Below are 13,691 nucleotides of genomic sequence, written 5' to 3'. Positions count from 1 at the left end.
ATACTAATGCTCTTTCTCCCCACATCTACTAAAAATAAAGGGAGGAAAGAACTCATAAAAAATATGTAAACCAAATCCATTACAGAGCAGTCATGTACAAAAATATAGGCCTATTTCTGTACTTTGAATTCATCACCTCTCTGTTGGGAAGTAGGTTTGGTCATTGCTTTGATAAGAGCTCGTAAGCCATTCAAAGCTGTTTTTCTTTATGATCTTGCTATATCCATGTAAAAATTGTTCTCCTGGTTTTTCTCACTTCACAGTGCATCAACTCATAGTACCTTGGATCCTTTGAAATCATCTTTTGACATTTCCTTCAGCATATTAATATCCCACAACATTAATATACTACAATTTGTTCAGTCATCTCCCATTGATATTGCACTATGACTGTTTATGCATGTCTTTGTTGTTGTTTTTTTTCCCCTTTCCTTTCAATCACCTCTTCAGGATCAGGAAGTTTATTTTGCTTGTGACTGTTCTCTTCCCTCTCTTTATCAACTTCTACTTATTTATCAGTTATGCTGGAGATTATACACACAAACACACACACACAGTTATTTTTTTTTTGCTTTTTGGAGAGGGGAAAGCAGGGCAATTGGGGTTAAGTGACTTGACCAAGGTCACATGGCTAGTGTTAAGTGTCTGAGGCCTTATTTGAACTCAAGTCCTCCTGACTCCAGGGCTGGTGCTCTATTCACTGCATCACCAAGCCGCCCCTGCTGGATATATTTTTACAATGAATTCATTATGTGTGATGCATGTGTCAGTGCCAAATATTTTCAACCTTCCCTTTGTCCATTTCAGCTAAGAGTAAATTCATTTGATGCATGATCTCCCCAACCCTCCCTCCATGTTTGTATATTTCTTTTTCTCATGTACCACAATTATGAGAAACATCAAGTTCCATCTCCTTTTCTTCCTTTCTATACTAGTGTATTCCTTTTACCCTCCCTTCTTTTTCCCCTCAAAAATCTTAGAACAAAACCAATGTACTTCCAGATCCTCCATTTTTCTTATTTAAGTTCTTTAATACCTTTGAAGACATTAGGATCCTGAAGAGACACTTGTTTCTTCTCTCCATTAGGATATTGTTTTATAGCCTTAACAAAGTGCTCAAATTAATTTACTTTCCTAAGCTTCTCCTGACCTTCTGTGTTTGCATTTCAAAGTTCCTCTTCAGCTTTGGTCTTTGAATCAGAAATGCTTTAAAGTCTTCTATTCCACTAAAGGGCTGTTTTCCATTGTAGAATTATTATTCTTGGTTCTATTCCTGTATCTTTAGCTTTTTGGAATATTGTATTCTATGATCTCCTCTCATTTTGAGTAGAAGCTACCAAGTCTGCTATGATCAATACTGAAGTTTCTTGGAGTCTGAAATGCTGCTTTTAGGATGCTTGTACAGTATTTTCTTTTTTGACATGGGAGCTCTGGATTTTGGCTGACATTCCTAGAACTTTCCTTTTCAGTGGATTCTACTTTCACTTTTCCCTATGGTTCTAACATATTTAGCAATATTCATTTATTATTTCTTGAAATAAAGTACCCAGGTCTATTTTAAAATTATGATTTGCAGATAGATCAATGAAATTCATAGAGAGGCAAAATAATCTAACAGGAAATAATGAAAAGGAGGAAAGAGAATGGGGAAAAGAAACAAGCATTTATTAAACATCTACTGACAGGCACTCTGCTAAGAACTATAAATAACTACCTCCAGTAATCTTCACACTCACCCCAGGAGGTAGGTGCTATTAAGATCCCCATTTTTACAATGAAGAAAACTGAGACAGACAGAGGTTAAGTGACTTGCTGAGATCATGCAGCTAATAAATCTCTTGAGGAATTTTTTTTAATGGACTTGGAGGTGGAAAGAAGAGAAAATAAGGGTTTTATGCTTTCTTTTTTTTTTTCTAAATAGAGGTAGAAGTGATAAAGATGTGGAACTGCATAATTTTTCAGATCATATCTCTACATTGTTAGTTTTACTTTGTTAAAAGATACTTCCCAGTGATAAATATGTATAAATGTTGTTTTAGTATTTTAAAAAAGCACATCAAATTTTTTTAAAGTCCGGTGATTTATTCTTAAAAGTTATCTATTTTCCAAGTGAATTTTTAAAATATTAAGTATATAACATAATTTTTTCACCTTTTGAATGTATTCTAATATTCTATTTCATGGAGTTAATGATTTCTGCTTGGTTTATTCTGATTGCCAAGGGATCTATTATTTTAATATGGTTTAGTACTTTCCTTTCTAAGTTGTTTATTCTACTTTCAAGTACTCCAAAATTTGTTTTGTTTTTTAAGCTTCATGCTTCATAGGGCTGGCTAGCTAGCAGAAGGAATAGAGCACTGGCCATGGAGTTAGGAGAACCTGAGTTCAAATTCAGCCTCAGACACTTAACACTTACTAGTCATGTGACCTTGGGCAAGTCACTTAACCCCAATTGCCCTGCCTTCCCCCCTCCAAAAAGGAAAAAAGAAAAAAAAGATTCAAGCTTCATTTCTTCTAGGTACTCCTTGTGGAACATCCATTTTTTTTTTCTGAGTCTCTATTTACAGTTGTTATATTAATGCTCTCTCTTTCTAGGCCTGATTTTGGTGATTTCTGGAACAAATAATTTTTTTTTTAAGCAACTGGGGTTAAGTAACTTGCTCAAGGTTACACGGCCAGTTATTTCTGAGTGTGGTGCTAAGTATCTGAGCCCAGATTTGATCCCCAGGTTATCCCGACACTGGCACCTGTACTCTTTAATCGCTGAGCCACCTGGCCTCCCCTTGGAACAAATAATTCTTATAGTGATCAGCGGTTGTTTTTTTGGGGGGGGAGGGGAGGGGAAGGGTCTCCTTAGTTTATTCATCTTTCCAGCCTCAGTTTTTAAACCTTGATAGGGTCACTTTTGCTCCTTGTGGAGGGCTTCATCATCCTGCCTGGTTTCAATCTGAGGCACAAAGATTCTGATACTAACCTCCACTTTCTAGAGTTAGGGCCTCTTGGATCTTTTGAGATTCAGAGTGCTAGGGTCCCTGAGGTGTTCCAAAGTACTATAACCTCACAGGTGACTTCCAAGACTGATACTATAGAGTTCTGGTCCACTCTTGGTCTTTCTAGTGGAAGCCTCAACTCTCAATGCCTCCAGTACAGAGCCCTGCAGAGTAAACATGTCTCTAGTCACACTGGAAGGCTGCCACCCATGTTGGTAGTGGCTTTCTTGGTGGCTCCCTGTCCTATTTCTGGTGAGCTTCTGGCTTAATTTTTGTGCAGTTCTGCAGGAGAAGTCATCACTTAATGTAGTCTCTCATTAATCATTATTCAGTCAGGTAAAATTTCCAATTTTTTGCTATAATAAGTATACAGTTAGGCAGTCTGCCTCTATTTAGGTAGCCAATTTGGATGGAAGTCATTCACTTTTCACCATTTAGTCTTGACCCTTTTCATGAGACAGCCAAATTACTAGAATAACTCCCTAACTTGTCACCACAGTTTCTTTTTATTTCAATCTACCCTAAACATGGTTGCCAGATTAATGTTCTTACAATACCATTCTGATTAACTCTCACCTACAGATATGTATACACACCTACACATACTACTTTCTTAGCTAACCTATAAAGCCTTTTTGTATTTATACTATAATCAACATATTAATAACATCTATTAATATATAATTATGTATTTATATATTCTTATATCAGGTATACATATTTTTCATACCCCAAAACCTCAGTACAGTCTGTTATGTAAATAGCAGAAATGTGTTTTAAAACTTGTTTACACTTTGAAATTTTCTTTTCTCAGTTAAGAAAAACATGTGGCCTTTCTCTGATCTGATGATCAGCTGCCATGATGCTAATGATATGCCTGAACAAGAAAGACTATTCTCAAATGATGTCACATATATGTAACTTCTTCAAATCACCAGGAACCAACTCAGTGCCTTATACATATAATAGCAGAAAATGGTTTTTAAACTTTAAGCATTATCAATTTCCTTGCCTCCATTAAGTAAGATTTGACCCATCCTTTAATTAGAGAATTTTATGATGATGAGCTGTCATGATATTATAGGTTAATATGGTTAATAATTAATAATTATAGACAGGAGGTTAATTCTCAACTGACCCTGGGCTATATGAAGGGATATATTTTTAATTTCTTTAAATTTTCACTCTCACATAAAAATAAAATGCTAAATAAATGGAGTAACTGGACAAAGTATTATGTTTACCCTTTAAAACTAATTCTAAATAATTTATTCCTTCAGTAAGCATTTATTACTATATACAAGGTACCATGCTAGACACCAGAAATACAAAAACAAGATATAAAAACAAAAATAAAATGGACCTTAAGGAGCATATATTTTACTAGAATCAAGGGCTATAACAGTTTTCACCAACCCCATTCCTAGTTCCCCACCCCTCTACCCCCTGGGGAAAATCATTATATTCCTGGTTTTTTATCAGTATCCTTTCACTTGGTTGTAGCTTTTTTTAAAAAATCACTTAGTTAACTATCAGTAACAATGCCAACACCTTATTTAGTTTCAAAATTTTCTTTAGCTTACTTGCAATAACTTCAAGGGAAAACAAACTTTTAGGTTTTTGATACTAAAGACCATTAAGTTTACATTTCCAAAGCTCCTAGCATAAATTAGATTTCATTTTTTTTTGCTATTCCTGGTATTCTAGAATAAAAACAAGCACACATCACTTTATTTACATGTTAGCATATGTAGAAACTATTCCTTATGCCACATGGAACAGAGTAGCCAACAAAAACTCTTGTACAATGATTACTTATAAAATAACAGTATATATCAAAATGCTAAAGATTCAGTTGGGACTATTAAAAAAATTCATTATCATAAGGGATGGCTATCTAGGGGGAGGATATAAATGGGAATGTAGGCAATAATAATACAAGTAATATGCCTAAAATTCTCTTTTAAAAAATTCAGTCACAACAGTTTGTCCCTTTTTCACAATGCAAGTATATTCCCTGTGTACATACCGACATACTGGCTCATTACTTAAGAGAACAAATTCTAACTCAAATCTCAAAGAGGCCTCCCTCACCCAGTCCCCTACACTCTATTAAATGGCTTTAAATACAAACTCCAGGTTACTAACCTTTTCTATAAGGAGTTTCTTACTCATTGTCACACATCTATTCAACCGTTCCTTGTATTTCTCTAGCATCTTTTGCTGTTCATCAATCTGTCGTCTTAAATCACAGTTTGCCTTCAATGAGGAAAACAAATAAAGGTAGTTAATTACTCTTAATTCTCTTAAGTGAATCAAAAGCTAAATCAAAAACAAAGCAAGTCTGAAAGGGAGAGATAAAATAAGTTCACTTACCTCTTTAGGTCAAACTGATCAGAAAACAGGTTAACTATGAACTATCATTAGAACAAATCCTGTTCCTCCGAATAACTACCTGACCTCTAAAATTTCTATTTCATCTCATCTGCCTAAATGTCAAAAAAAAAAAAAAAACACAGAAGAATTCTTGTTTGTAGTTTATATTTTAAAATTTTATCCAACTTGAAAAGTCATCAAAAACACAGATTCTTGGAAAAGTTATCAAATGGCAAAAGTATGTAATTGATTCAAAAAGATATTCTTTAGAAGGTGTGACAATGATTATTTCTATCTTTCATTTCCATTTCCAAAAGATACACAACAAGAAATTTAAATTAATTGCCCTAAAACAAAAGTAATACATGCCTATGAGCAAATCATTGTACTAGGAGATCCCCACTAAAAAAGATCAATGCACACTATTCACACAACTTCCTTGCTCCTTACATCAGAATTGAATGCTAGAATATACTTATTCTTCCTGATTAAAAGCTTGCAAAAGTAAATACTCTGAAAAATCCAAACTCCCTATATAGGGATATGGGAAGCAATTAGCAAAACGTAAAGCAATTCTGGTATTTTATAATGCCAGAAATTCTGACAATGAGATCTTTCTGCGCATTTTACTATAATCATAATCATAGGATTATATCAAAATTAGTAGCCCTCAATCCAATGATAGTGTAAGTAAATGCACTCTAAAAAATATATAGTACTAGGGTCTTATCAGAATGACCTAAGCTTCCACTAGTTCAGTTTTCAAATGATCCATGTAAAGAGAATCCCATATCTATAAGAAAGTGATTTCAGTGAGGCCCAAATTTAGCCATTAATTTCAATCTATTATTTTTCCTCCTACAAAACCATATTTTGATTTAGTTAAAAAATGGAATATATACATACCTCATCTAACTTTTTAGGATATAAATGAAAAGGGTGACCTAAAAATCCATGATCAAAATGCTTATACAAATCCAACTCACTCATGTTAAAGTGCACATTCTTTTGCAATGTTCAACTAAGAAAAATACTAACAATCTAAATTTTTTGAAAACAAAATCTTTCTAAACTCTTAACTGGCAGTGGGGGCTAAAAGTCTATAAACAAGATTTCTAACTCTAGACTGTTTTGTGCCTAGTCATAAAGATTAGCAACAAAAATATTTCAGAAAGGTCTTTGAAACACATTTTAGATAGATATGATGACCTTGGCTTAAGATCCCAGACTTGCTTAGAAATGTATTGCTAGCTCACTTGTCTGTGACGATATGCTTATCTAAAATCTTTCCTTATAACATTTATAGTACAGTTATGAACTATAGAATATTACTTTTTGTTTTGAAAACTAGTATTTTTTTTCACCTTAAAAAAGAACGAGTTACCTCAAACTGTGATTTGTTCTAAAATATCTTAAAAACAGCAGTACATATCTTTTTCATTCCTGGCTTTCTAGTTTTTTGTGTTTTTTTCCCCCTCAGGCCTTGTTTGGGAGATAGCAAGCCTATATACATCAGGCATAAAAGTTTTTTAATGGCCCAAAATGCAGACTTGGGTCTGGCAAGAGTCCTAGAAAAGCTGTTATAAAAATACAGGAATATTAACAATTAAGTTCTTTTGAAGACAAAAGGAAAATTTGTTTTATATACAATCCCAATGATTACTGCTATAATGATAGGATATTTCAAAGTTTTCTTCTCTGGTACTACTCAACACAAAAATCTCACTGTATTAGGCATTCCACTTCTGTGGTGACTATGACAGAAATGGGAGTAAAAGGTATTAAAAGCCATTACTTTTAGATCATCTAGAAGCACTAATTCAGCTCTTCATATTCTAAATAAGAAATCTTTGTCTAAGGACCAAAGAGCAGAGACTCTACTAGAAGAAGTGAATCAAATCAGTTTTGACATTCTTGCTGTAAATGGAACACCATCACAAAGAAAGCTGCAGCTAAATGGAAGCAGGTTCACAGTTCTTCTTAGGCAGACTGAAAGTTGGTTTTACTGTGTCCAAATGCAAAAAAAATAAAATAAAATTTAATGGGATATTTGGTTACCATTTATTTCAGCTAAGGATTTGCAAAAAAGACCGCAATGATAATAACTGTGGTTTATTGACCAATATCTATTGCAGAGAATATGAAGGTGGATAAATTTTATGAAGAAGTCTGAAAGACTCTCAGCAACATCAATGGCAAATGTTACCATAGAGGAAGATGGTGTAAATTACACTGAAAAACACACAGTTAAGAAGAGTAAAAACCAAAATTGGTCTGCCAAACACACAGAAATCTCACACCTATTATGACTTTTGACTCTGAAAAGAGAATCAGAAACTACTACAAAATGATGGCAATTACCAAATATCATGACAATTTAAGTTGACTGTAACAGGAAATGATCAGTTACCAATGTATCATTCTCAGATCAATCGTCTATGTACAGCCTAAAGATCAAAACCAATATCAAACTATAAGAAAAAAAAAGATGAAGATAGGGCATAAAATTGAACAAATTTCACCCTGATCCAGTGAAACAAGTTGTTGATGCCAAAGAAAGTTTGAATTAACATAATCACCACAACAAGGCGATAAAAAGATCTTAGAAACCTATTCAATCAACAAAAATGTTGGATTTCCTTGAGAAACAAAGAAAGATAGGGCAAACCAATGGTAACATTTCAGAGAATAAATTTACTTATAAGATCTTAAATATGAGAATTGTGGAAGAAGATGAGCAGCATATCACTCTACACTATCAAGAAACAGCAGAGGAAAAAAAACAAGTTTAAAGAAAGCCTGGCATAGAGATTCAATTTAACTGAGTCATTCCAAGAACAGTTAAGGAAGAAAATGGAGGAACAACATAGGTTGTATAAAGGTTTTTTATAATAAACTCTTTACCATCAAATTTTTTGGTAAAAAGATCTAAAGTTTTTTTCTGTGTCTGTAGAGATCCAAAGAATATTAATAATAATAATTAATAACAACTGATTAACATATCTACTTTTCCCATCACTGCTACAAAACGTTTTTATGAACATAACCTATACATGCACCCAAGACACATCTGATGAAAAGGGAACAGGTAGGTTTTTACAAATGACATTCTATAACAGATGATACCTTTGCCATCAAACAACTAACCAAAAGGAACAGAAAATACAAGATTTCAGGGCAGCTAGGTGGTGTGGTGAATAGAGCACTGGCCCTGGAGTCAGGAGGACCTGAGTTCAAATCCAGTCTCAGACACTTAACACTTAACCATGTGACCTTGGGCAAGTCACTTAACCCCAATTGCCCCTCCAAAAAGCAAAAAAACAAACCCAAAAAACAAACAAAAAAAACCAATTTTTCCTCATGCTCCTGTTTGCACATGACTAGCTATGTGAAGCCACTATAAAGTTTCCCAAGATTCATAATCACTCAGATGCATTTGGCCACACTTGAAAAATGGAATGGTGCAAAAGGAAGAGAAAAAAAGAGAAATGTCTTTAGGAAACCACATACTGTTTTTTAATAGCCACAAATTTCTACCTCACACAGAGGCCTATTTTTTCAACATAAACATTTTTTTCATATGATATTGAATTGAAAAGTGATGGAATACCTTAGTCTCATGAAGAATTAAAATTGTGAATCACCCAAAGACAACAGAGAAGTGCATATTAAATGTGAGTAGGCGACAATACTGTACCAACAAAAAATTATTCAAGACAAGGGGTACAAATGATGTTATCAGATGGATATAGGTCCAGAAAAGAAGACCAGTCAGGTGGTAAGACATAATAAATAGCCCATTGTTCCACTGATATCTATATAATTTAAAAAAAAAAAAAGAAAGACTCTCTTCTTCCACCCAGCACACTGGTGGGTCTCACCAATACACATAGGCTCACCAATGGAGAATTTGGACAAGAGTCTTATGGTACAAGAGATAACAGATGAACTGTGGTCATTAAATTACCCACATACATAAGGGCACTGCTGCATCAAATTAAGCATGAGGCACTGCAACTGAAGAAAGTGTTTAGAAATAAGTAACGAGGCACTGCAACTGAAGAAAAGTTTTCAGAAATAAGTAACACCTCAGATAATGCTACTGTTTAAATTGTCTACTTCCAAAATTCAACAACAGACTAATACAGAATACCCAAATACAAATTATTTACCTTTCTATAAGCCACAGAAGCTGGAAAGAATTTTTAGAGATCTTGTCACTTGGCTACTTGAAACATTTTTTTAAGCTCACTTTTATATAACTCATACAATTCTTCAAGATTTCTAAAGATCTGTGGCTTCACTGGCATGGCTACTCCCTTCACCCATGTAGGTTGCAATCCCTCTAGGCATTAGTAAATGTTTTCACAAGTTTCTATGGCCAAAAAAAATTAACATCTGGTGGCTGACCAAACCCCTATTGATAAGCCCAGCTAAACTTAGCTAGGCTGGTCCTCAGATGGCAGAGTCCACTGCTACATCTATATTCTTAATCCTTTCCAATGTGGTAGACTCTAGTAGAGCTTCTACTCCACTTCAAGGGTCCAAGATCACGTTCACACCATGATAAGGTCCCCAAAATGGGACTTCAGGATGATAGATTTCGAGTTCGAAAAGAACTCACAGGTCATCTGGTCCAATCCTCCCTCAGTTTTACAACTGAGGCAGAGGGAGTTTAAGTGACTTGCCCAAGATCACACAGGTAGTAAATGTTGTGAAGAATAATCAATGGTAGGGGTGTCTAGGTGGTGCAGTGAATAGAGCACCAGCCCTGGAGTCAGGAGGACCTGGGTTCGGATTCGGACTCAGACACTTAACACACAAACACACACACAAATTTAGCCGTGTGACCTTGGGCAAGTCACTTAACCCCAATTGCCCCCCAAGAAAGCGCAAAAAAAAAAAAATCAATGGTTCAGATTTATAGAGTACTTTAAAGTTTAGAGAAGTTAGATAGTATATTACATATATTATTTAATTCAGGGTTGCTTAACCTATGGTCTATGAGCTTTTTAAAAAAATTTTGATAAATGCATTTCAGTATAATTGGTTTCCACTGTAATTTTATGTATCTTACATTCATGAATTTAAAAACTTTATTCTGAGGACTCCTTAGGCTTCATGAGAGACTGCCAGGATTCATGGCACAAAAAAGGTTAAGAACCCCTAATCAAATTTGATCCTATGCTGCCGATGCTCCAAATATCAAAATCTAGGCTTACTATGGATTCATGTTTTTATCTTAAACAAATGTAATTCAACACTCACTCTCAATAAATCGTCTATCCTCCCCTCCTTCTTCTCCAAATCAGAATTCTTACTGTTTTCTAACGCAGATATTTTTTCTATCGTGAGGTCAGACTGTAGTGAGAAAAAAAAAACAACAAAGAGTTATACTCTAAGAATGTCACATCCATATAGAAGCACAGATTTAACCTTTTGCCCTTATGATGCAAGACTGTATAGTATATGTAAATGAACCATAATCCTATGCCTTAAGGAAATTAATATCCCTTTCACCTAGCCCATTTTTTAATGCTTAACTATTTCCATAAGTATGGTCAATAAGACTCTAAATCTGCATTTTAAAAAATGCTAACCCTAGATTAAAATATATCAATCCACAAACTACTTGGCCTCTGAGAAAGTAGGGGGGATGTGCCAATGGAATATGTGAAAAATACAGAAATACAACACTCCAGAAATGAGCCAGTTTTGATTAGAACTGGACTTCATATAAAAAATGTCCTATGAAGAACAAACATGCCATCTAGTGGGAATAAAGAAGCAAGCAAAAGAACAGACCTAAAATACAGACTATAAGTATATTATCCAAAGAATTTTGAGGCGAGGGGAGAAGAATCTACTTCTGTGGAGAACTTGGCATCTGAAACGTTATATACACTCCCAGAATACCAAGTACATTGTCCTAAAGACAACAGCACTAAATTAGACTGAAAGAATCATTTGTCTCTTACTCATGCTGCCAATAGAATACTGCAAAATGGAGTTGTATCTAGGTGACCATGAAATGTGGGAATGGAACTAGATGATCTTACAGTCCCTTCCAGCTTCTAAATTTTAAAATCCTATGAAAATCACTTCTAACTCCAGACCTTAGGAAGATAAAAAGCTACCGGAAATAAAATTCGTTATGGGAAGTTATAATATAGGCAATATATTATAATTATAGGCAATATAAATACAGTGGTTCATTGACATTTCAGAAAAAAAAAAAAGAAAGGTCCTGCTAGGTAAATATGGGAATTCTGAATTTAAAAATCTGCTTCTAGTAGCATGGTACTAAGTAGCATGAAATTTTCTATTCCAAAGTACTAAAATGACAAATTCCCTCAAAGTTAAGATAGCTCCCAAAGCACCTAATTTACACACAAGGTAAAATCTCTCAATATTCTTCTTTAACAAAATATGAAGTTAATAAACAGAGGAAAAAATTACACGACAGTTTCTTTCCCTCAGAAAATAGAGTGCTGGTATCAAAAATTGAGAAATGACACGTTTTATCTGTAGTATGATACATTCCTAACTGAGTTATTCCTCGCAGTCTTTATCGCACTATACCTGTGTCTGTTTGTGCTGGATGGAAATCTGTTTTTGGGAACTGCAGGAATGCTCTGTGTTGCCAGATCCAGTAGAAGAAGGGCTGCCTTGCTGAGCCTGTAATAAGACATAAGACCAGTCACCAGGTGGTTTCTAATTTTCCTCCAAAGACTGGAATGAAAAATTTCAAAGAATGAAACTTTTTAAACATAAATTGGGACTTATCATTCATTATCAATACGCGAGTTAAAGTATATACCATGTTGCCAGAATGGGATTTTAACTACTCCAGTCCACCATCACAAAAATAATTCATTTACAGGAAAAATCTAAACTAGACAAGGTGATCTATAAGATCCAGTTCTAAATCCTATGAATTAAATTTGAGACATTTGACTTAATTATCAAGACATCAAGTGGGCAAACATCACCCATGAACACTCAGCTGTCAAAAATTCAAGTATACTTTTTTTTTTTAAGCAATTGGGGTTAAGTAACTTGCTCAAGGTTACACAGCCAGTTATTTCTGGGTGTGGTGCTAAGTATCTGAGCCCGGATTTGATCCCAGGTCATCCTGATTCTGGGGCCTGTGGTCTTACTCACTGTACCACCTGGCCGTCCCTAAGCAATTGGGGTTAAGTAGCTTGCTCAAGGTTACACGGCTAGGTGTTTCTGGGTGGGTGCTAAGTGTCTGAGCCCAGATTCGATCCCAGGTCATCCCAACTCTGGGACCAGTGCTCTTACTCACTGCACTACCTGGCCGCCCTCAGGTATACTTCTAATACTATAAATTACTGATTATAATTTAATGCTTTTCTAGGATTTATAAAGCACTTTACAAAACAGTTCCAAAACATCATCACTAAAGCACACATGCATCACTATGCAATCCGTCTAACTCCCAATATGCCCCTTAAAAATCTCCCAACATGTGGGAAAACTAGAATAGTAATGCACTGCTGGTGGATTTGTGAACTGATCCAACCAGTCTGGAGAGCAATTTGGAATTATGGCCTATAGCCCACAGGCTATAAAACTATGCAAACCCTTTGATCCAGCAATACTACTACTAAGTCTGTATCTCAAAGAAATCATAAAAGGGAAAAGGACCCAAATATACAAAAATATTTATAGCAGCTCTTTTTGTGATAGCAAAGAATTGGAAATTGAGGGGATGCCCATCAACTGGGGAATGTCTGAACAAGTAGTGTGGAATACTACTGTTCCGTAAGAAAAGGTGAGCAGGCAGATTGAGAAAAACCTAGAAAGACTTGCATGAACTGATGCTGAGTGAAGTGAGCAGAACTAGGAGAATATTGTAGATGGTAATAGCAACATTGTACAACAACTGACTTTGTTGGACTTAGCTCTTCTGAGTGATGCAGTGACCTAAGACAATTCCAAAAGCATCATAATGGAAAATGCTAGCCACATCCACAGAAAGAACTATGAAGTCCAAATGCAGATTGAAGCATACTATTTTCTCTCTTTTTCTCATGGTTTTTCCTGTTTGTTCTGATTCCTCTTTCAAAACATGACTAATGTGGAAATGTATTTAATATGACCATACATATATAGCTTATATCAAATTGCATGCCATCTTGGGGAGGGGGAGGGGAGGTAAGGGGGAAAAACTGAGAACTCAAAATCTTATAAAAGTGAATGCTGAAAACTAAAAATAAATAAATTTAAAGAAAAAAAATTCTCTCCACACACACACACACACACACACACACACACACACACACACAGAGCATAGACCCA

General features: G+C 34.9%; 1 protein-coding gene across 4 annotated transcripts in view; it reads right to left on the bottom strand.

The window, feature by feature from the left end:
* Positions 1-13,691, bottom strand: part of TLK2 (tousled like kinase 2) — a 188,758-nt gene that overhangs the window by 84,737 nt on the left and 90,330 nt on the right. For all 4 annotated transcript variants that reach the window (XM_069076230.1, XM_069076229.1, XM_069076232.1 and 1 more), the window contains 3 exons: positions 11,949-12,044; positions 10,635-10,727; positions 5,139-5,249 (listed from right to left, as the gene is read on the bottom strand). In XM_069076230.1, the coding sequence (XP_068932331.1) occupies positions 5,139-5,249; positions 10,635-10,727; positions 11,949-12,044 (300 nt within the window). The remainder of the gene's footprint in view (positions 1-5,138; positions 5,250-10,634; positions 10,728-11,948; positions 12,045-13,691) is intronic.

Source organism: Petaurus breviceps, unplaced genomic scaffold (genome assembly GCF_028583685.1).
Source record: "Petaurus breviceps papuanus isolate PSGF00001 unplaced genomic scaffold, PetGlider_PUasm1.0 90925, whole genome shotgun sequence".
NCBI lineage: Eukaryota > Metazoa > Chordata > Mammalia > Diprotodontia > Petauridae > Petaurus > Petaurus breviceps.
The sequence above is the reverse complement of the archived record's forward strand: the minus strand, read 5'-3'. Positions and strand labels throughout refer to the sequence as shown.